Raw genomic sequence first — 24160 nt, forward strand, 5'->3', positions numbered from 1 at the left:
AAACAAGCAATACAGCGCGGTAAATTTGAATCACTCCTCTTGGTTAAAAAACAAACCATAGTTTGCTGAATTACTTTCTTCTTCTTGGCTTTTTTCCATAATGAGTTTGCCGTGTTCGTCTTCCATAGCACTCTATTCTCCCAGTCGCCATCTCTGAGGTCTCTATCTATCATAGCATTTCCTATGTGAGTTTTCCATCTCACAGCAGGTCTTCCCCTCCGTCTTCCTCCCCGCGGGTCCCAGTCCAGTAATCTTTTCGGCCACCTGTGCTCCGGCATTCTTTGTGCATGCCCATACCATTTCAGGTCTCTACTTTTACTACCACAACTTTTTTGTAATTGAGCATCCTACTTCTCTTCTGTTTCATATTTCCTCTGTTCTTAACCTATCCTACCTGGTAATTTGTAGACACCTTCTCATAAACTCCAATATTCAGCACTGTGCCCTGAAAAATCCTTTTTTGTTTTCTTTAGTTAGAGTGTTCTTCCATATTACTCCATGGAGTGCTTTCGTGACTTGTTTTCCCCGTACTATTTTCATTTCTATGTCTTTCATACAAGTGCCATCTCTGTTTATCATTTACCCTAAATACTTAAAAGTCTTATAACTCTTAAAGTGTCTTCTAAACTTACGTCTAAATCAGCAGTCAGCAACCAATCTATAATGAATTACTTTCGACTAGATTAAATTCTTTTAGACTAAGCTAAACTAGTTTATCCTGATATAAAAACATACACTTTAGGATAAACTAGTTTGGCCTGAAGTGTGCGTCTTTATATCAGGATAAACTAGTTTGGTCTACGAGCGATAGGACAAACTAGTTTGGCCTAGGCTATACCAGTTTATCCTAAGGCGCTTAGGACAAATATATATAATCTAACATGCTTTTTTCCATTGCCCTTTCTGTTGTGACTAGTTTATTCATATTTGCTTTGGTTAGTGTCTAGATTTCCCATCCATATGTCATGATGGTAAGGCTGCATTGGTTGAACACTTTTCTCCTCAAGTATTTGGGTTTATTGCGGATTTTAAGTATCCAACTAAATTTTCCAAATCCTACCCATGCTAATTAGTCCAGAAAGCCACTGCGCATTCGCTAGGAAAAATATTCTAATTCGGATTTTTTGCACAATCTTACTCAAAAAGAACCCCTTTTAACAAATTTGCATGTTTCCAGGACCAAAAGTTGGTCAAAAATGTTTTTAAAGTTTTTTTTTGTTTTTTTCCTAAAATTATTTTTTTTGCGTGCAACAAATTTTTTTTAGGTTTTTTGGATCATTCCAAACAGAAAATGTCTTTAGTGACTTTTCTCTAACGTTGATAGTTTTTGACATATAAGCGATTAAAAATTGAAAAATTGCCAAATCGGCCATTTTTAACCCTCAAAAACTATGTGAAAAACTGAAAATTTGAATGTTGCTAAGGTAAGTAGATATTCTTTAAACATCAATTGATGAAATGCCGAAGAGTTTTTTGCAATACAATATTATTCAAAACTCCTTTGTTTTTTAATTGCTAATCAGGCGTGCGCGACACTATTTTCCACCGTTGCATGTGTATACAGTATGGTGCAAATGAAAGAAATAAATTAGTTATTTCGTAAACCGGCGACTTTAAGGAAAATCCCGAAACAGGTCGATTTTTATTGTTAAATTATGATATTGTCGCATATATGGTATACTAGTGACGTCATCCATCTGGGCGTGATGGATTCTCCTTAAAAAAATCATCGATTACGTCATCACGCCCAGATGGATGACGTCACTAGTATACCATATATGCCACAATATCATAACTTAAAAATAAAAATCGATCTGTTTCGGGATTCTTCCTTAAATTCGACGGTTTACGAAATAACTAATTTATTTCTTTCATTTGCACCATAACTGTATACACACATTCAACGGTGGAAAATAGTGTCGCGCATGCTTGATTAGCAATTAAAAAACAAAGGAGTTTTGAATATTGTATTGCAAAAAACTGTTCGGCATTTCATCAATCGATGTTTAAAGAACATCTACTTACCTTGGCAACATTCAAATTTTCAGTTTTTCACATAGTTTTTGAGGGTTAAAAATGGCCGATTTGGCAATTTTTCACTTTTTATCGCTTATAAGTATGTCAAAAACTATCAACTTTAGATAAAAGTCATTAAAGACCTTTTCTGTTTGGAATGATCAAATAAACCTAAAAAAATTTTGTTCCATGCAAAAATAAATAATTTTTGGAAAAAAACAAAAAAAAAACGTTTAAACAATTTTTGACCAACTTTTGGTCCTGGCAACATGCAAATTTGTTAAAAGGGTTCCTTTTTGAGTAAGATTGTGCAAACAATCCGAATTAGAATATTTTTCCTAGCGGATGCGCAGTGGCTTTCTGGACTAAATCTTGCTCTTCTAGGGATTTCCGCACTTAGCGGATTTTAGCTTAAAATACATGATTTTGTGGTAGTAGGCTAGCCTAGTTAATAAATGTAGCAATATAGTGAGTTTCGGGTCATGTGAAAAAAAATAAGATATGTGTTTGTTCATTTCTTTGTGTTTAACACTATAATACACTGAAAAAATATAATGAACCGCAACAATAGGTTGAATCAAAGGAAATCCACATCAGTGTTGGTGGTATAATTATCGAACAGAACAATAAAATGCTACTTTAAACGAAGTTACAATCAAAGTTCACGAGTAGAACTGAGTTAATCGAATTCAGAGATACAGCCTCTTTCTGGCCAGCAATGCTGCCAAAATATTAATTTTGTTACACCAACTATTTACAGTTTCAAATATTAGGTATCTAGAAAAAAAAAGTAAGTATACTAAGTATTAAATACACAATTTTGAATTTTTTTCCTACGAAGAGAACCGATCAAGACTTTGGAGGACAATAAAGAAAGAGGTTGTTCAATAAAAAATTTCAAATTTGGTAAATAATAATTATTACCATTTAATTGTATTTTATCGTTACAAAGGAAAATACCTTCTTATTTAACCTGATTATTTGATTCAAACTAGGCTTGTCGTGCATCTGGGGTGGACACGAGGGAGTTGCAATAGTCCAGCATTTGCCAGACTTTGCCAGTGGGATACCAGACAGTGTTGAATCTCATTTTAAGGAAGTCTCCAACGGTATTTCCGATAAGACCATGGTTGAGGGCACCTTCAATACCTTCTTGAATAGCGAGAGCATAAGTGTCTCCAAGTAATCCCATACCAGTGATTTTGCACTGCAAAATGAAAAAAAAATTAAATCTACTTTATTGTCAATTGAGAACGTGTCTAAATGAATGTACGTAATAAAGTGTTCTATTCTCTCTCTCTCTCTCGCTCTCCCTCTGTTTCTCTCTGCCTCTCTTTCTCTCTCTTTCTCGCGCTCTCTCTAGCTCTCTCTCGCTCTCTCTTGCTCTCCCTCTCTCTCTGCCTCTCTCCCCATCCTTCTCTCTCTATCCCTGCTTGTGGAGTATACGAATATAGACCCTATCATTCAAGGAAAAACTTTCCCACTTGCATATTGTTTAATAAAGAAAAATATTGTATGACTCGTAAACACTTCTACAGTTTGTCTAATTTACTGACCGTTGCACGTCATTATCTATGTCAGAGATCTAAGTTGACATTGTTACCAAAGTATAAGAAAATCCTGAATCCATTTTAAATCAAATAGATCACATAATTACTGCAAACCTGGATTATACAACAAAACAAATTAATATTTAATGTAAATAAATAAAAACATTAGAAATAGAAAACTAGAATTAAGGTATAATCTTACCACAAGAGCACACAGTAGCGATCAACAGGTAGCAACAAACCCGGTCCAAGATTGCGAAAGTTCTGCGAACTTTCAAAAGTGAGGCAACAGTGCGTCGGTAATTCTACACTGACAGTGACGTTTATACTATCAAAAACAATCATTTTTATACACATAGGCGCGAAATGTTGCAAAGTCAGTGACGTTGGATTTCTTGTTATAAAAAAATCGATTTTTAGTAGTTCCAATGTGACACAAAATCTAGGCACGGGATAAAAAAGTTTATTTGAAGAAAGTGTTTTTTTTGTTCTTTCTTAATGGCGGTACAGGCTCCTTTTTTCAATATTTTATTTAGTTACAGATCAATTTCCACATAATAACATATTTCTGAAATTGGGCTCTGTACCGCCATTCTTTATTATATTACGAATATGTGTGCCAAATATCTCGACAAAATATTCAAAATTAGAGCCGCAATCTAGGAACGCGTTTGTTGCTACCTGTTGATCGCTACTGTTTTCTCTTAAGGTGATACAGTAGCGATCAACAGGTAGCAAAAAATGGTTTTGTATCGAGTTGGAACAAACCTTATGTAGAATAAAATGTTGCTTGGAAAAAACTTACTTTTACATCTGCAACGTGCCAGTCGACGGTAAAACTGTCTACAGTGGTGTTAGGTTTTAAGTCAGTGGGGGTTTTTTGTGCGCTGATTCTTCCAGTCCATACTGGTTGTTTCATGGTTATCCTAGAAAATGTGTCTTAGATTAATTCAGTACTGTACAGTAAAAACGATTAGAGATTTTCGAATGAGACAAAAACTGATCTATGCCATTTCTAATACACTTTGATATGGCGTAGAAAAAATAGTGCCCTAAATATTCTTCCCCTAGTTACAACCCCTAACTTTAAATTTTTTAACAGCACCATGTACATTTTTTTATAATTTTGGATGTGGTCTTCCATCCCCTCTTTATTAAGATTTTTCATAAATACAATTTCATAAATACAAACAGCCTTGAAGCTTAAAGTAACAATAAAAATTAATGTAATCAAAATTATATCAATATTAGTCCGTTCTTTAACGGTAAAATATTGCAAAACCTCTAAATTTTAAAGAACCGCTTGGATTGACATGAAATTTGGCTTACAGATAGCTAACAAGTCAAAGAAAAAAAGTGATATTGTGCCGATATGTGCTTTTGCCCTGGGGGTGGTTTTCGTCCCCTCTTGGGGGTGAAAAAATATTCGTCCAAAAAAAGTCAGGAAATGGATAAACTGGCTAATTTTAAGTAACTTTTGTTCTATAGAGTGTTTTCACTAAGTCAATACTTTTCGAGTTATTTGGCAGTGAATATGTTCATTTTTTCAACAAAATAACCACGCTTTTAGACGGTTTTTCGCAAATAACTCAAATAGTAAGTATTTTGTCGAAAAAACATTCTTAGCAAAAATATAGCCTGTAAAAAATTTAAAAAAATGTTGTATATATCAGGTCTCTACACCTAGTACAAGCAGAGTTATCGCTAATGAAAAGTAGGTTCATATTCGTCAAATATCAAATGGAATAATTTAACGTGAAATAACAAAAAATGAAGCGCATGTCGGGGAAAACTTATTACAACTTATTTAAAGTGTTTAAAAAAAGCTTAATTTTTGTTTTATAAAAACAATTTCTAGCATCAAAATTAAACAAGTTACGCTCAAAATAAAGTTAGTCCCTTTTATTTTTGGTAAAAAAATCGAGTAAATCACCCCCTAACTAGTATCTTAAATGAACTTAATCGTTACGACTTCACAAGTTTCTTGACTCATGTATATGTTACAGTTCAAGTTGATTATCCAGTTGGAGTTGACTCCAACTAGTTGGAGTCAACTCTAACGGCTGGTTTCAGTAAATGTTGATTATAAATATAAAATGAAGATTTATATTCAACATTTACTAGTAAAAGTAGACTCCAACTAGGAAAAGTATACTCTTCCCAATGCCATTTAGTAAAAGTTGATTCTGATTCACATAAACAGCCGATTCTAGAAATTAAATGTTACTGAATATGCTCAAATTAGTTTAGGCTGTATCGTCGCCCCCGTTAGGTAAATTACTCCGATTCGAATTTTTTGCACAAACTTACTCAAAAAGAGGTCCTTATAACAAATCTACTGGGTGCCAGGCAGTACCTTGATCGATAAATTGTTTAAACAATTTTTTTTAGACAAATTCACACAAATAATTTTTTCACTTCACAAAAGGTATTTTGTGATTTTTCTCTAAAATTGATTGTTGTCGAGTTATACGCGATTTAAAATTTGAAAAATGGGAAAATAGCCATTTTCAAGGCTTAATAACTCGGTTAAAATCCATTATTATGAAAGTCAGAAAGTGACCAAGTTTATAGCCCCCTCTACAAGATCCAGCAGAAATTTTTGTCACTATTTTATTACTAAGCTTTATCTTTAATTATTAACAATGAGCGCTAAGTGCGTATTAGGCGGCCGTCAATGGTGAGTGCTAAAGAGATGCACCATTCCAGCCGTCCAATGGTGAATCTCACTCGCACTCACATTGACAGCCGCCTCAATACACGGTTAGTGCTCATTGTTGATAATTAAAAATAATATCTTATTAATGAAATAATGACAAAAATTTCTTAAGGATCTTATAGAGGTAGCTTTAATTATGATTTTTTTTTTAGTTTCTGACTTTCATAATATACAGGGTGTCCAGAAACTCTACCGACAAACGAAGACAGGAGATTCTTCAGATAATTTTAAGATAATTTAACCCAATTCACTTAGTCCGAAAATGCTTCCTAAGGGAGCTAGAGCTTTCTGAAGATGGCGTCTTGTAATTAGTTTTTCTTAAATACCTCCAGAACGCTTTTATTTAGAAAAACAAAAATTGGTACGCGTATTTATCTTCAAGATATAAATCTAATCCAACCATTGCAAATTTCTAGTACCGATCATAGGCGTCCGTTTTGGGTAGGGCAACGGTTATTTTATCGCATTACTTTTTTATCTTTAACTTTTATGCTTTTCTGATACTGTATTATTAAATTATGAAGTATTATAGTACTAAAAGGTACTCTTGTTTTAAATCGGTAGGATATACCGTTTTCTAGAAAAATCGATTTGAAAACTTTTCGCTTTCTGAATTAAAAAAAAATTAAAAAAAAACTGTTTAGAAAGACGAAAACTGGTACATTTATTTATATTTCAGAGATAAATCGATTTCATTAATTGCGAATTTCTAGTACTGGTCATAGGCGTCCGTTTTGGGTAGGTCAAAAGTTATTGTATAGCATAACTTTTTTGTCTTGAATTTTCGAGCATTTTTGACACTAGATTATTAAATTATGAGGTATTCGAGTACTAAAACTTACTCTTACTTTATGTTGCTAAAATACTTCGTTTTTTGTTGAAAAATTCTTTCAATTTTTTTTTCAAATTCCAAAAACGAAAACTTTCAAATCGATTTTTCTAGAAAACGGTGTGTCCTACCGACTTAAAGCAAGACTACCTTTTAGTACTAGAATACCTCACAATTTAATAATCCGGTGTCAAAAATGCATAAAAGTTAAGGACAAAAAAGTTATGCGATATAATACCCGTTACTCTACCCAAAACGGCTCCTATGACCGGTACTAGAAATTTGCAATGGATGGAATCGATTCATCTCTGAAAAGTAAATATGCATACCAATTTTCGTTTTTCTAAGTAGAAGCCTTCTGGAAGTATTTAAGAAAAACTAATTTCATGACACCATCTTCAAAGAGCTCTAGCTCCCGTAAGAAGCAATTTCGGACTAGGTGAATTGCGTTAAATTGTCTTAAAATTATCTGAGGAATCTCATATCTTCGTTTGTCGGTAGAGTTTCTGGACACCCTGTATAATATCGTATGGCATTTTTGCCTTTCGGACAGTTCCGGCGCCAATTACAACTTTAACCCTGTTTCAAGTAACTAGTGTCGATGTACACTAGCCCAGGGGGACCTACGGCTTAACGTGCTCTCCGAGGCACGGCGAGACGGCTCGTGTCATTATTGGAAATGAAAATGGGTCTTTGGCAGGGCTCGAACCCACGTGCACTGGCGTATGAGGCCAGCGATTATGCCGTTACTCCACGGCCGCTCGCCCAACTTTCACAATAATTATCTTTAACCGAGTTATTAAACATTGAAAATGGTTATTTTGGCGATTTTCAAATTTTAAGTCGCTAATAACTCGACAGCAGTCAATTTTAGAGAAAAAAAGGCCCAAAGGATCTAAAAAAAATTTGTACGAATTGAAAAAATTATTTTTGCGAATTTGTTTAAAATCATTGTTTATCGCCAAACGTCACTAAAATCATACATTATTGTACTCATTTGCCCTCATTTTCGGCAGTAAAGTATCACTTTGTTGTATTGAAAGAAGAATGTTACTTTACCTGCCGCGATTATTAATCAAATTAACCGAGATTGAATGTAAGTGGTCAATGGCAGCAATCGATTATTTATTTGAGTGAAATTAAAATTTATTTACTTGAATAATTATTAAAAATATTGTACAAAATTTGTCTTATTATTAATAAAATTTATGTCAAAAATTAAAATTCTGTAGTGTTTCGCAATTATATTCATACAAAATAAATCAAAACTTTACAGATTTAGTAATTAGGTAGGTATACAATATTGATAACTATCGATTAAACATCAAAACCGGCCATCGTGCAAAAGTCATCTCTCATTACTGTCATTACTGTCATACGAATTTTTTATTTCGTCTAAAATTAAAAAAATTTCCTCAAAGTTGTAAGTAAGTGTTAATGTTTTTTATGATTGACGATAAAATTTTGTACGCACCACCTCAATACTCTTTATCGAATGCGTCTGTTGCTCGCTTCGCTTCCTCTGCTCGTAATATCAGACTCGTTCGATAAAGAGCCACTTTACTGACTTGGTACATAAATAACTATTAAACAATTTTTCGACCACGGTACTGCCTAGTACCATCTGTCCGACAGCGAGTATAACTCCTCGTTAATTATAACAGGTAGAATGACAAATGAGGTGTCAAAGGAAAGATTAATATCCAAGGATGGTACTAAAGGTGACAAATTTAACCTAGGCTGTCTATCCGTCCGTCCGCGAATATAACTCCTCCGTCATTATAACAGATAGAATGACAAATCTTTCGTGGTCTTCCCACTGAACGTCCTCCTATTGGGGAACCGTCTCTCGCTGTCCTGACTACATTCTATTCTATTCTTCTGTTTCTTACCCAGTTATTAATGTTATCCACCTTGCATCTCCGTCGTATATCTGTACTTCTACCTCTGTCCCATAGAGTCTTACTATCGATTTTTCGAAGGGTTTTCATCTCGGCTGTTTCGAGCAATCTTTTTGTCCTCTCTGTGTCGGGTTGTGTTTCTGCCGTGTATGTCATTATTGGTCTGACTGATTTGTAAATTCTGCCTTTCATTTCTTTTCCGATATGATAAATGATGTGTCAAATGAAAGTTTATAATCAAAGGATGGTAATATTCATTTTCTTCTTTCATCCATTAAATCCAATATTTCCTCTGTCATCCATCTTTGCTTCCGTGGTCGCTGTTTTGTGAGCATTTCAGTTGCCGTTGCAAGGGCGTGTCTGATTTCCTCCCGAAGGCGAAAGTTAAGGATGTTTAATTATATGACAGTGTGCTAAAAAACAGTGCGAAAAGTAAAACCCATTTAAAATACATTGTTACTTCAGACACACTTTAAACCCTTCATGTACTGCTATCTATATTTACAATTTTCACACAATAAAACGTTTACATCAGCGGTTCTCAATCTTTATGACTCATGTACCATCTAAAGTTTATTTTATTGTATTTCTATATTTTTAGATTGTATTGTATAATCAAGATTTACTATGTACTGCTATTTTAAGTTTTTGTGTGTTTTGTGTACCACCGCAAATAATTATATGTACCACCAGTGGTACATGTACCACAGATTGAGGACCGCTGCTTTACATAATATGAGATAGAGTAGATAAAAATTATTTTTGTGAATTTGGTTAACAAAAATTGGTTAAACAATTTTTCGACCGCGGTACCGCGTGACACCCTGTGTATTTGTTATAAGGATTGTTATACGGATGTACATATTTCTTTGAGTAAGTTTGTGCAAAAAATCGAATCAGAATAATTTACCTAACGGGGCGACGTTACAGACTATACTAATAAGTAGTTGAAACGGTCAAAACAAAGAAACGCACACTCATCAAAAATGCACTTGAGATTCTCGTATAATCAACATTTACTGAATCGATCCAGTAAGAGTCAACTCCAACTAGTAAAAGTTGATTTAAATTTTTGAAATCAACTTTTATTGCTCGTTTCAGTTGGAGTGGACTCCAACTAGTTGGAGTCAACTCTAACTGAGAATCAACTTGAACTGTAACATATATATTGTTTATATGATCTGTAAGTTTCATAGGTTCAAAGTCCTTATTATTAAAAGGGCTTTAGTTAAAAGGGGTTGAACGAGTCACTGATCACGAATGTATGCAAACTTAGAAACACCAATTCTTAATCAATTTTTGTCTAACAGAAAAACAAAAACATACATGATATTCAAAAAAGCAAATCTGACGTTTTTTTGTTTTTCGAGATTTTTGGTATCTCTAACAATTTTTAAGTTATTTTGAAAAAAAGCATATTTTTCAAAATTTAAATTTTTAAAAATTTTACTTTGAAACCAAATTTTTTCAAAAATAAGCACTTTGAACCGATGAAACTTACAGATCATATAAACAGAACATAAGTAAAATAATTTGTGGAGCGCTAACGATTAATTTCATTTAAGTTGCTAATTAGGGGGTGGTTTTCCCGATTTCTTTTTTGCAAAAACAAAAGGGACCAAATTTATTTTGAGCGTAACTTCCTTAAATTTAATGCTAGAAACTTTTTGTAAAAACAGAAATAAAGCTTTTTTTAAACACTTTAAAAAAGTTAAAATGGGTTTTCCCCAAAAAGTGCTTAATTTTTTTGGATATTTCACGTCGAATTATTCTATTTGAAATTTGATGAATATAATCTACTTTTCATTGGCCATAACTCTGGTTCTACGAGATCCAGAGACCTAAAGCGTACACCATTTTTTTTACTTTTTTATAGGCTATATTTTTGCTCAGAACGCTTTTTTCGACAAAATACTTACTTTTTGAGTTATTTGCGAAAAACAGTCTAAAAATGTGGTTATTTTGTTGAAAAATGAACATAGGTATTCACTCGCAAATAACTCGAAAATTGTCGACTTGGCGAAAAAGCTCTGTAGAACAAAAGTTACTTAAAATTAGTCAGTTTATCCATTTCCGGACTTATTAAGGACATATATTTTTTCACCTCCAAGAGGGGGTGAAAGTCACCCCCAGGGCAAAAGCACATATCAACACAATATCACTTTTTTTCTTTGACATGTAAGCTATACGTATGCCAAATTTCATGTCAATCCAAGCGGTTCTTTAAAATTTAGAGCAAAAACCGTGAAAGAATGGACTATATACCAATTTAACTAAATATTATAGTCCAAGTAATGAAGCTTAAAATAGGACAAAACCTCGAAATTTTTACAGAATGGATCGATTTACTTGAAAATTTGAGAATAAGTAGTGGATAGTCCAAGGATCAAAATCTATATGATGCCAAAAGGCGCTTTTACCATGGGGGTGGTTGCCACCCCATGTCGGGGGTGAAAATTTTTTATTATATTTTAACCACAAAAGTTGGTAAAAACATTCATTCTAAGCAAAAAATGTTCTATACATTTTTTTTATAAAATTAATAGTTTTCTATTTATTCGCTATCGAAAATGTTAGTTTTATATTAAAAAAATTAATGTTTTTAATCAGTTTTCTGCAATTAATTCAAAAAGTTTTTGTTTTATCAAAACAACTTTGGTTAACAGAAATGTACCTTTTGAAAAAATCAACAAAACCGTTTTTTTTAAATTTTCTTTAAGACCAATAGTAATCGAGCTATACTTTATTATATGTTAGGTCTTCTTCGGCAAATGCTAAATATTGTAGTTTCAAAGTCAAACGACGGGAAAACTATGCATTTTTCGAGGATCACTTGTTTAAACTAATTTGAAGTATTTAAAAAGGTCTATCTTCAGAAATAAAAAAAGTCTTTAGCTCAAAAATTAGGTGGCTTATAATGAAAAGAATGTCAGACCCTATATTTTTCAGCGAAAAAGTGATGGAAAGCAAACCCCTAATCACCACCCTGATTAAAATTAGTCATTGACCTTATTGCGTCTTCTTTAATTATGTATTATTAATAGGTTCTAGAAGTTTAACTGGTTTAGAATGATTAGTTAAAAAAAAAATGGAGTCAAAAGCAAATATCGAATTTTTGAAGTTTGGTAAAATATTCCCTTTTCTTCAGAATAGAAAGATTATCATCAGAGATACAAAAAAATATTTAAATATAAAATTGTAGCTTATTTAATTCTCAAGAACATGGTTGGCAAAAATTTTCTCTACGGTAAAAATTAAGTGAGCTATTGACAATTAAAACTTGTAATAACATGCAAAAATCACCTTTACCAACCCTTTCAAAGTCACCACTTTTTGCGACTGAGTATTTTAAAAGGATTTGGTATTAACACTCTTATAGATCTTGTAAAAACCTACAAAATTATTTTTTAATAAACTTTCTGAGATAAAAATTAAAAAGGTTACGGTTAAAAAATCAATATATTTTTTTCAAAAAAAAAAAAAAAGAAATCCAATTGGAAGCATAATAATGTAAGGTAGCTTTGCTTTTAGTCATTGGCCTTATTAATTCTTCTTTATTTATGTATTATTAATATATTTTAAAAGTTTGACTGGTTTAGAATGATTAATTTTTAAAAAACTAGAGTTAAAAGCGAATAACGAATTTTTGTAGTTTGGTAAAAAATGCAATTTTTTTCAAAATAGAAAGATTAGCATCAGATATACGAAAAAATGTTTTCATATGAAATTGGGTTATTTAATTCCCAAGAACTTGGTTTGAAAAAATTTTTTCTACGGCAAAAATTGAGTGAATGGTAAATGAGTATATATCGAAAAACATTGATTTTTTCTATATAAAACTAACATTTTCGATAGCGAATAAATCGAAAAGTATTAATTTTATCAAAAAAATGTATAGAACATTTTTTGCTTAGAATTAATGTTTTTATCAACTTTCGCAGTCAAAATATAATAAAAAATTTCCACCCTTAAAATGGGATGGCTACCGACCCCATGGTAAAAGCGCCTTTCGGCATCATATAGATTTTGATCCTTGAACTATCCACTACTTATTCTCAAATGTTCAAGCAAATCGATCCATTCTGTAAAAATTGCGAGGTGAAATGCTTCGGTTCCTGGACTATTATTTGCGTAAAGGTAGAATTCCGCACCAAGCGACCGAGACAGGAGACCGCGACAGGCGACAGATAGGTCGCGATAGGCGATAGTTGGTCGCTGGTCTCGGTCGCGGGCTGCAGAACTACCCTGATATAATTGCATTGAGAGCAGTCGTGGGGAGACCTTGCCTATCTGTCGCCTGTCGCGGTCTCCTGTCTCGGTCGTTTGGTGCGGAATTCTACCTTAAAGGTTACATTTGGTTACATGTTCGAATTGTAGCCCACCTGCTGCAACACACATTTCGAATACCCAAGACGTAAACTAACCGCAAAAGATTTTCAAATATTGTGACTTCATTACAATAGATTTTTTTGTGAATTTTTGCTTACTCATTTGGAAGATAATAATGTATGCCCCTGCTAAGCCCAAATTTTGAAAAATAAAAGACAGTGTTTTAAAAAAATAAATGCCAAAAATTTAACAAACCAGGAGTTCGTAGATTCACGCATCATAGCGTAATAGAAACATTTTTTAACGAAAGTGTTTACTTCAATTAAACATTTTTGTGAAAATGTGAAAACCGAAAAGTGACTACAAATCTTCTGGCACGATTCGAAACGTGTGTTGCAGCAGGTAGACTACAATTCACCCGTGTTGAGCTGGCCCCCCCCACTTGCAAAAATTAAAAAACAAATAGCCCTGATTTATGAGCTATTTATGAGCTCTCATATTCCTCAAACTAAAAATTTTGAGCTCGTTCCACTGAGCAGGAATTTAATACCCTAGTGGGGGAGGCTGAGTCAGCCCCCCCCACTACTTAAAAATAGGAATATTGAATCGGTTTTTGCGGCAGAATTACGAGCTATTTATGAGCTCTTGAAATTATAATACTTTCGATAATTTAAATTAATTATTTGGCGACTACATATCGTTTAATAATTTATGAGCTTGCAAAATATACGCATCTCAATTATTGAATTGCCATTTTCTTTCTATAGTGCAGTCACTGAAGGTAAAAATCAACTATTACCTTCGATTTCGGTAAATCGCCATTTATTTTCACGAATTGACAATAACAACTTGGGGTTTTAGCCTGGGGTATATGTCACCCCTTCTCGGGAGTGAAAATTACTTTATTAAAAATAACCCCACAAATCGAGAGAGGGACAAATTGTAAGCAAAATTTGTTATATAATGTGATTAAAATAAATCAATACTTTTTGAGTTATTAAAGGTCAAATATTTTAATTTTTGGAAAGAAAATGCATGCTTTAGAGCGATTTTTCATAAATGACTCAAAAACTGTAAGTTTTTACAAAAATTTCATCACTAAAATTGAAGCTAATAAAAAATATAATAAATTGCTTACTTGAAAAACCCTTTAATGTTAATTTAAAGTAAGTTATTGGTAATTAAATGTATATTTTTTTCCGCGACTGTTCAAATCTAAGGGTTCAAGCTTAAATAACGGGAAAGAGATGCATTTTATAACACTTAGGTACTAAATACTTGTCAAAGTACTTAGAAATACCTATGAAAAATAAGATCCAGAAAAAGTTGATAGTATCAAAATCCGCTCACCAATTTTCGTGAAAATGAATGGAGATTTACCGAAATCGAAGGTCATAGTTGATTTTTACCTTCAGTGACTGCACTATAGAAAGAAAATGGCAATTCAATAATTGAGATGCGTATATTTTGCGAGCTCATAAATTATTAAACAATATGTAGTCGACAAATAATTAATTTAAATTATTTTAAGTACAACCCTCTCTTAAGCCGGGAATATGGGATGGTTTTCTTGCGAAGGGGTTGTAGTTCAATAATCGAAAGGCGCGTGATTTTAGAGTTTATTCTTAGAATATAAGCTATACGAATTAAACTACTATTAACTTTTTGTAAAAAGTTACAGTTTTTCAGTGATTTACAAAAAACCTCTTCAAAACATGCATTTTTTTCACAAATAATTAAAATCTTTGATCTTTAATAACTTAAAAAGTATTTACTTATTTTATTAACTTTATATAATAAATTTTGCTTTTAATTTGTTCTTTTATTGATTTGTGCAGTTATTTTTTATAAAATAATTTTCACCCCCGAGAAGGGGCGGTATCCACCCTCAGGGTAAAGGCGCAAGGTGGTACCATGTCACCTTTGTTTCTTGACGTATCCTCTAACCACTGACCAATTTTCGTGAAAATCGATGAAGGTTCACCGAAATTGAAGGTAATCGTTGATTTTTACCTTCAGTGACTGCACTATACAAAATAAATTGCAATTTACTGATCTAAATGCGCGTAATTTGGAAGCTTATAAATTATTAAATGATATGTAGTCGCCAAATAATTAGTTTAACGGGTTTAACAACGTTTTAAGTACAACTTTCTCTTAAGCCGGGAAGATAGGGTGGTTTTCTGGCGAAGGGGTTGTAGCTCAATAATCGAAATGCTCTTGATTTAATAGTTTATTCTTAGAGTATATAAGCTATAGGAATTATATTCGCAATACGATATATTTTAAGTTTTCTCAGCATCTTTCTCTTAAGTTAAATCAATTAAAGGGTTGTTTGGGGGTGAAGGGGATGAGCTCAAAAATCGAAACTATATAATTTCAAGAGCTCATAAATAGCTCGTAATTCTGCCGCAAAAACCGATTCCATATTCCTATTTTTAAGTAGTGGGGGGGGGGGGGGGGGCTGACTCAGCTAGGGTATTAAATTCCTGCTCAGTGGAACGAGCTCAAAATTTTTAGTTTGCGGAATATGAGAGCTCATAAATAGCTCATAAATCAGGGCTATTTGTTTTTTAATTTTTGCAAGTGGTGGGGCCAGCTCAACACGGGTCTACAATTCGAACATCTAATGTAAATACTTGTAATATTAATTCGTTAATTGCTATTTTTATTTCTTTTTTCTTGCAATTTTTATTACATTCTTGATTATAAACAAAAATTAAAAAAACCTAATATTTTCTTGATCAAAAATGAACAAATTTTATTTTTAAAAAAATTGTTGAAAAGACGATGGAAGACCACATCCAAAATTATAAAAAAATTTACACGGTGCAACTAAAAAAATTAAAGTTAGGGGTTGTAACTAAGGGACGAACATTTAGGGGATGATTTTTTCTATGCCTAGAAGATGCTTTTCCTTTAGACCAAGTAGATAGTGACCCTGAGAGCACTTGGATCTATCTCAAAGATAAGGTAATCGAGGCTGCAAAAGACTGTGAGGCAGCGGTTTCCACTGGCCGTAAGCCATGGATATCCGATAATACGTGGACTGTGATTCAACGCAGAAAAGAACATAAAACTAGATACGGAACAAACGATGAATACAGAGCGTTATCGAGAGAAATCAGAAAACAGTGCCGCAAAGATAAAGCTGATTACATCTCTCAAATATGCAGAGAGATAGAGGAATATGGCTGTCGAAATGAACCGAGGGACTTATTCCAGAAGATCAAACTCCTTACCAGAGAATTTAAACCTCAAACGTGGTCTGTAATAGATAAGGAAGGTAATTTAAAGACCGATACTGATGAAATAATGGAAACATGGCGAAACTACTGTGGTGAGCTATATAAAAATAACGAGGTATCAGCAGAAAATCAGTGGCCTTCTGACTACCCTAGAGAACCTACTGTCTTACTCGCTGAAGTCAAAGATGCAATTAAATCACTAAAGAGAAATAAATCCCCAGGCATTGATTCAATACCATGTGAAATACTACAGTTACTAGGTGACAAAGGATTACATATCATCCATTCTATCTGTGTCGCTGTTTGGAATTCAGGAAAATGGCCATCTGATTGGTGTACCTCAATTTATATCTCACTACACACAAAAGGAACTACTCCCAGATGTGAAAACTACCGCACATTGTCACTAATAACACATGCTAGTAAAATCTTGTTGTATATCATCAAAAACAGATTAAAAACCTATCTACATTACCAAATACCTCAGGAACAAGCGGGGTTTGTAAAGGGTAAAGGTACAAGGGAACAAATCCTGAACCTGAGACAACTCATTGAAAAGTCTAGAGAATTTCAAGTACCTATGATTATATGCTTCGTTGACTACCAAAAGGCATTTGATTGTGTAAGCTGGATAAATCTGTGGTCAATTTTAATAGAAATGGGCGCACCAGTGCACCTGGTGACACTTATTAAAAATCTGTACCAGTCTAATACAGCGACAGTACGACTAGATCAGAAGTTCTCAAACCAATTCAAGACCGAGAGAGGTGTTAGACAAGGGTGCGTGTTGTCAACCTGTATTTAACATTTGTGGTGAACATGTCATGAGGATGGTTTTAGAAGGATGGGCCAGTGGAGTAACAGTAGCTGGTAGGAAAATCTCCAATTTAAGATTTGCTGATGATACTACACTTATAGCAGCAAATGGGCAAGAAATGTTTGATCTTCTGCGAAGAGTTGAGTACGAAAGCAATAAAGTTGGTCTGAAAATCAATAAAGCTAAGACAAAAATAATGGTGGTCGACAGATTTGACACTATTCGACTGACTAACATATTCCAGGAATACCAGATAGTAAACACCTTTGTCTATCTCGTGCCTAGTATAACTAACGATGGTAACTGTGAATCAGAAGTTCGGAGACGTATTGGTATGGCAAAAAATGCGATGAGTCGCCTAACTAAAGTTTGGAAAGACAGATTTACCTCTCAAAATATCAAGATGAGACTGGTGAATGCCCTTGTATTCTCAATATTTCTATACGGAGCAGAGACTTGGACCCTTCGCGCATGCGAGAGCCAAAAAATTGATGCCTTTGAGATGTGGTGCTGGAGAAGAATGTTGCGCATACCTTGGACAGCTCATAGGACAAACGTTTCCATTATAAACCAACTCAACATTAAAAAAAAGGCTGTCCACAATATGTCTGCAACGAATTCTGCAATTCTTTGGTCACGTGGTTCGCAGAGGTGACGACAGTTTGGAGAGATTAATTGTTTCTGGAAACGTTCCGGGGAGAAGATCAAGAGGACGATCACCAACTAGATGGTCTGACCAAATAAAGCATTCAGCTGGAAACTCATTCTGCGAAGCTCTTAGAGCAGCTGAAGATAGAGACCAATGGAGAAACATTGTTAGGCATATTGGAAGAAATCACGATCCTCAGTAATGGGGAAAGGACAGGAGAGAGAGAGAGAGAAAGATAATAAACTGTATTAGAACTTGAATAAACCAGCTTTTCTCCCATTCGAAAATCTATTCTATCATAACTACAATGAACAATTTGTCTATCATTTTATATACACACACCCAAACTTATATGGAAGCATCTGATATTTCTTACTATTCCATGCGAATTTAAAATAACGAACACACGAAGTCAAACAATATTTACTTTAAAGCAATTTAGTAACAAATAGATAACAATTAAATAAAACAATAAAGTATTTAAAAAACAAATTGAAAGTAGATGTTTTTAAGTCAATAGCATACAAAATTTCAATGTAATACGAATTATGTTTAACTTTTATTTATTTTTTTTTTGTATTTTGTGGTAGTCAGTGTTATCACCTCTAGTCCTTATGCAAGCTTCAGTTTGCGTGGGCACTCTCCTAATCAAATTATCAACATTTTGTTGTGGTAGGTTGCTCCATTCTTTAAACGCAACTTGTACTAGCCGTGCGGTGTTTTGTGGATTATCTCGGTGAGCTCTAATTTTTCTTTTAAGCATATCCCACAAATACTCTATAGGATTAAGCTCGGGTGAGCAAGCAGGCCACTCCAAACAAGGGATATCTTCTGCTTCAATGATGTCTGTAGTCACTCTAATGGTATGTAGAGGTCTATTATCATGCAATAAAATTAAATTTTCCCCTGCTGAACCTCTCCAGAGCCTGACTACAGGCTATCAACATACCTGTGAGTGAGCAGTTAAAGTTGATTGGATGAAAATTAAAGGAGTTTTTTACGGATCACAATTCCTCTCCAGAACATTACACTTCCCCTTGTATATTTGTGAACAGATCTGACAGTTTTCGTTCTTGCTTGTCTCCTCGACCACTAAGTATACGGTTTCGTGGGTCATCTGATTTTCCATCTGATTACATTAAATCCTGACTGTTTTTGAAGATAGCACATTTTGTCAATTACCAATGTTAAAGTTTTGGTGGTGAAGACACCAATTTAGGCGATAAATCTTGTGCTGCCTGGATAACTTGGGAACCCATAAATGTCTCCTGCTGTATACTTCTTGGTACAAACTCTTCTTCTTATCGTTTCAACTGAAACAGTTACACCTGTAGCTTCCAAAAGCTGCCTTTGGAGCTGCAGGTGAGAAATGGTTGGGTATCTTCCAGCTGATTGGACAATTAAACGATCGTGGAGAGCCGTTATTACTTTTGGCGACTTTCCCTTGCTTTATTTTTGAGCTTTCCCAGTTCTTGTTACTTAGCATATGTTTTGGACAGAACGCCCTTTATTACGCCTAGCTCTACAGCTATGTCCATCTGAGAACATTACTTTCTTCCCAAGACCAATAATCTTTCCTCGTTGTAAGTTGTATAATCATGAGGCATATTTTCGTTTTTAGACGCAAAAGTTAGTTTATTTATTTTCTTTAAACTTGCAGCTCAAGCAAATAATCTATACCGTACCGGGCTATACTATCCGATTGTCTTATATATTTGTTTATTTTCAATAAAAACCTTTATTCTTCGCAAAAATACCAAGTTTTTTCAAAAGAAATAAATATTACTTTAAAATACATGGTGATTCCATATAAGTTTGGGTGTGTGTGTATCTATATTTATCGCTAAGGGGATCAGCTGCTCTATTTCTTCATTTCTTTTGGATTGACTAATATCCACAAATATTATATATACTTACTTGATGGTTCCTGAGTAGTGCTGTGAAAGGAAAAGTTCCTTAATGGTTGCATTGTAGTTCATAGAGAGTTGAAATCCATTTGACCATGATGTGGTGTAGTCAAAGACAGCCTCGTTGTCAGTGTCAGCACTGATTTGGTAAGCTTGAATTTCCCAGTCGGCAAGACCATACCATCTATTATCATGGAGCTCGATATGGGCTCTAAAAATAGCAGGCAAATATAATTTACAAAGATACAATACAAATTTTATAGACTAGAACAATTAAAAGATTTGAATTCAATGAACACCTAGAATAGTATTGTAGTCCTAAGCTTAAATAGGCGCAGGAATAAACAAAAGAAAACTTAAGTCACTCAAATTTAAAGACCATCTTACAGAAGACCCATGTAAAGAATTTAAAAGACCATTTGCCATTTTGTAAATTAGAATATCATAAATTTCCGAGGAGGTCACTAAATAAAGTTACACAAACATAAATATATTTGTGTAACTTTATAACATATTACAGGTATCCAAATCGAAAGCTAAAAAATCACAAAACTAAAACAATAGTAACCAGTAAAGAACCAAGCAGATGTAAAATAGAAATTGATGGGAAACAGTATTGAACAAGTAAAGGAAATAAAATACTTTGGTATTACATTGTTCATCTACGGAGACCTGGACAACGAAGTGAGTAGTCAAGTACAAAAAGCAAATAGACTGGCAGGATGCCTTAGTAACACTACAGTGCCGGCAAAAAAAATCTTTACATTGTCAAATAAATCACCAAATTTGAAGACAATTTGCATGCGTTCTGTCTGCGCTTGGAGGGGAGGGTAGGGGAGGGGGGATAGCGTACTTGCGACGGCAATTATTTGTAGTTTACGGACCGCTTCACCGCTTGGCTTATTTAGGGTATTCTGAGCGTTTGCACTGTAAACAGTTGGATTTGTGCGCGTAGTCAGTGCTAAACTTCGTCTCATTCACAGCGTAAAGTTTGAGATCATCAAATTCTAAATTGAACTGACCAATATGGGTCGAAAGAAACTCACAAAAGAGGAGAAGGTTCATACTTTAACATTACTGGAGAAAGGAGACTCTGTAATTACCGCAGCACGTGATATTGGTGCTTCAAGAGTCTCTTGACAAGAGAGGCTATTTATCAACTGAAACGTTGCAGCCGAACGTTTCAGTTGATAAATAGCTCCTCTTGATGTAGGAATTTTCAGTCCAATGTAGAATTTGACTATCTCAAACTTTACGCGGTAAATTAGACGAAGTTTAACACTGACTACCCGCACAAAGCCAACTGTTTACATTGCAAACGCGCAGAATACTATAAATAAGCCAAGTGGTCCGTAAACTACAGATAATTGCCGTCGCAAGTACGCTATCCTCCCTCCCCTACCCTCCCCTACAAGCGCAGACAGAACGCATGCAAATTGTCTTCAAATTTGGTGATTTATTTGACAATGTAAAGATTTTTTTTGCCGACACTGTATATGGCGATACTGACATATTAACACAAATGAATAAAGAATTTATAAAGCCAGTGTAAGACCAATAATGACATATGCATCAGAAACGGACCCGATACAACCACAACACAAAGGCTTCTGGAAACGACAGAGATGAGGGTTCTGAGAAGAATTACAGGAAATACGCTGAGAGATCGAAAGAACAAGATAATAGATACAGTGTATAAACGAATGGCCACTAAATAGAGAAAAATAATGAAATAACCACATAAGCAGAATGGGTGGACACGTGTGATCAAAAAAGAAAGAGATAAATCACCAATCGGTAGAAGCAGTATCGGCCGACCGCGCAAGAGATAGAGTGACAACCTTCTATAGTGGTATCAATCCACCAATGAACAAGCAGAATTTCTCATAAAGAGGAGGAGGAAGAAAATCGAAAACTCAAAATTTGAAGAAACATGTAAGTCCTTATCGTCGTTCTGTAGTAACATGTAGGAAACAGGAAAGAACAAAGTGAAACAGAGGTAACCGTAATATATTTCTTACGTAATATTAATATAGTTTTTTTACTAATAAATCAGGTTTTAATCATAGTTTATACAAACTGATGTCACTTGAAGTTAGAATTACAACGACGGTGTTGTGCTGTATAACAGTGTTATAGTCCTTTTCATGACCATTTTTCAGTCCATAACAGTTTTTCGATTTCTCTCTAACGCATTAAATTGTATGTGACAGAAAAAAAAGGCACGTCGGTGATTACTTTGGTAATTATTCTAGTTCGGTGATTATTCTAGTTGTCAATAGATGGCGCCATAATTCAAAAAGAATTATTTATTAAATAAAATAATAATATTATCAATATAATCTGTACAATTTATAAGACTACACAAATCAAAGAAAATACCATTTTATAAATGCAATAGACACAATTGATTTATTTTGATTCCAAATTGAAAATAAAATTTGACAACTGTCAGATTTAACTAAAATGTCATGTTAGAATAAATGTCATAAATGTGTATTATCACGGACTTACCTTCTTTTCTATAATTTGTGACGCACTGAAAAATGATCATGAAAAGGAGAATACCGAAAGTTTATATTGTTCTTTTCATGAGCATTTTTCAGTGCGCCACAAATGATAGAAAAAAAGGTTAGTCCGTGATAAATACACATTTATGACATTTATTCTAACATGACATTTTAGTTAAATCTGACAGTTGTCACATTTTATTTGCAATTTGGTATAAAAATAAATCAATTGTGTTTAATGCATTTATAAAATGGTATTTTCTTTTATTTGTATAGTCTTATAAATTGTACAGATTAAAGTTTTTTATATAGAATAATATAATATTATTTAATATTATATTATTAGCGCCATCTATTGACAACTAGATTAAATGTTATAAATGTCACCGACGAAATGTAATCAGCGACGTACGTTTTTTCTGTCACATACAATTTAATGCGTTAGAGAGAAATCGAAAAACTGTGACGCACTGAAAAATGCTCATGAAAAGAACCATAGTAAGAATTTTGTTTGATTGTTTTGATGTGTTTACAAGTAACTTTAAAATGATTAAGAGACATCTTGGTTGGGAAGCATAATATTGTTACACTTCTTCTATAGATCTTTATTGAACTCAACAGAAATTACAAACTGATAACTGCAAACTTCAAAATCTGAATTACAACTGAACTATTGTATATAATGTCAAACACATGTTTATATATATTCCTGACATTCTAGACGTCACCAGATATTTCTGGGTTATTCCATGACATCCGATGACATCCAGAACATTCTCGTACGTGACTACTTCTTCTTTCACGTCGAGGGACTTTTTCTACGTAGGTTCAATCTACGGAACTGTCATAACCTGCTCCCTCTTTTATAGTTATTCGCCTCTAATAACTGCTCTATCAGGGTCTGGTTGAAGCCAACAGGGTGGATCAGTTACATAATATGGGGCTAATCTCTCGATATGAACTACCTTGGGTTTACTTCTAGCTGAAAACTGGATGCGGTAGATAATATCGTTTATCTTCTGTAGGACGGTGTACGGGCCTTCCCAGCTTCGTTGAAGTTTCGGACAAAGTCCTTTCTTAAGTGTGGGATTGTATAACCATACTGGGTCACCTCATTCGAATTTTGTCCCCGTAGCATACATATCTAGCCTGGACTTGGCTTTATCACTTTGAAGCTTCAAACTTTTACGGGCAAATTCGTAGACCTTTTCTAATTCTTCAGTTGTTAAATAATCAACATTTTTGATAAGTTGTTTCATGAGGATAGAAGTGAACTGGGTGACTTGAAGCTGTATTCTTTCTTAAATATTTTTCACACTTGGTTAGTTTTTCTACTGGCATACATATATAATGCTATTTGTTGTTCTTTCTTCAATTTAAAAGTTTTTTTGGACAAGTTAGCAACCCTTACTGGAATCATCTCATCTACATTAACAAGGCACCTGGCTATCAATATTCCGTCATTAATAAGTTCCTCGCTTTCCACAACGCCGAAATATAGACCTTCAGGTTTTTGTCTCAATCTTGCCAGGACGATACTTTCAGAATTTTGAGGAATTTCTGTATCCTCACTAACTACCACTCTTACTTGAGGTATTGATTTTTCCGTATTTAGGACAACTTCTTCATTTTCAATAAACAAGATATATTTTGAAGGTCTATGATAAATTTGTTCTGCATAATAT

General features: G+C 33.8%; 2 protein-coding genes across 4 annotated transcripts in view; one reads left to right on the forward strand and one right to left on the reverse strand.

Moving 5' to 3' along the window:
• The window catches only part of LOC114329273 (homeobox protein DBX1-B), a 306498-nt gene that overhangs the window by 87339 nt on the left and 194999 nt on the right, over positions 1-24160 (forward strand). The gene's annotated exons all lie outside the window — the stretch shown is intronic.
• Positions 2919-24160, reverse strand: part of LOC114329272 (uncharacterized) — a 35356-nt gene continuing 14114 nt past the window's right edge. Inside the window, exons 3-5 of the mRNA XM_028278315.2 lie at positions 19976-20176; positions 4372-4492; positions 2919-3223 (exon numbers count right to left, since the gene is read on the reverse strand). Of these exons, the coding sequence (XP_028134116.1) occupies positions 3008-3223; positions 4372-4492; positions 19976-20176 (538 nt within the window). The 3' untranslated portion in view covers positions 2919-3007. The remainder of the gene's footprint in view (positions 3224-4371; positions 4493-19975; positions 20177-24160) is intronic.

Source organism: Diabrotica virgifera, chromosome 1 (genome assembly GCF_917563875.1).
Source record: "Diabrotica virgifera virgifera chromosome 1, PGI_DIABVI_V3a".
NCBI lineage: Eukaryota > Metazoa > Arthropoda > Insecta > Coleoptera > Chrysomelidae > Diabrotica > Diabrotica virgifera.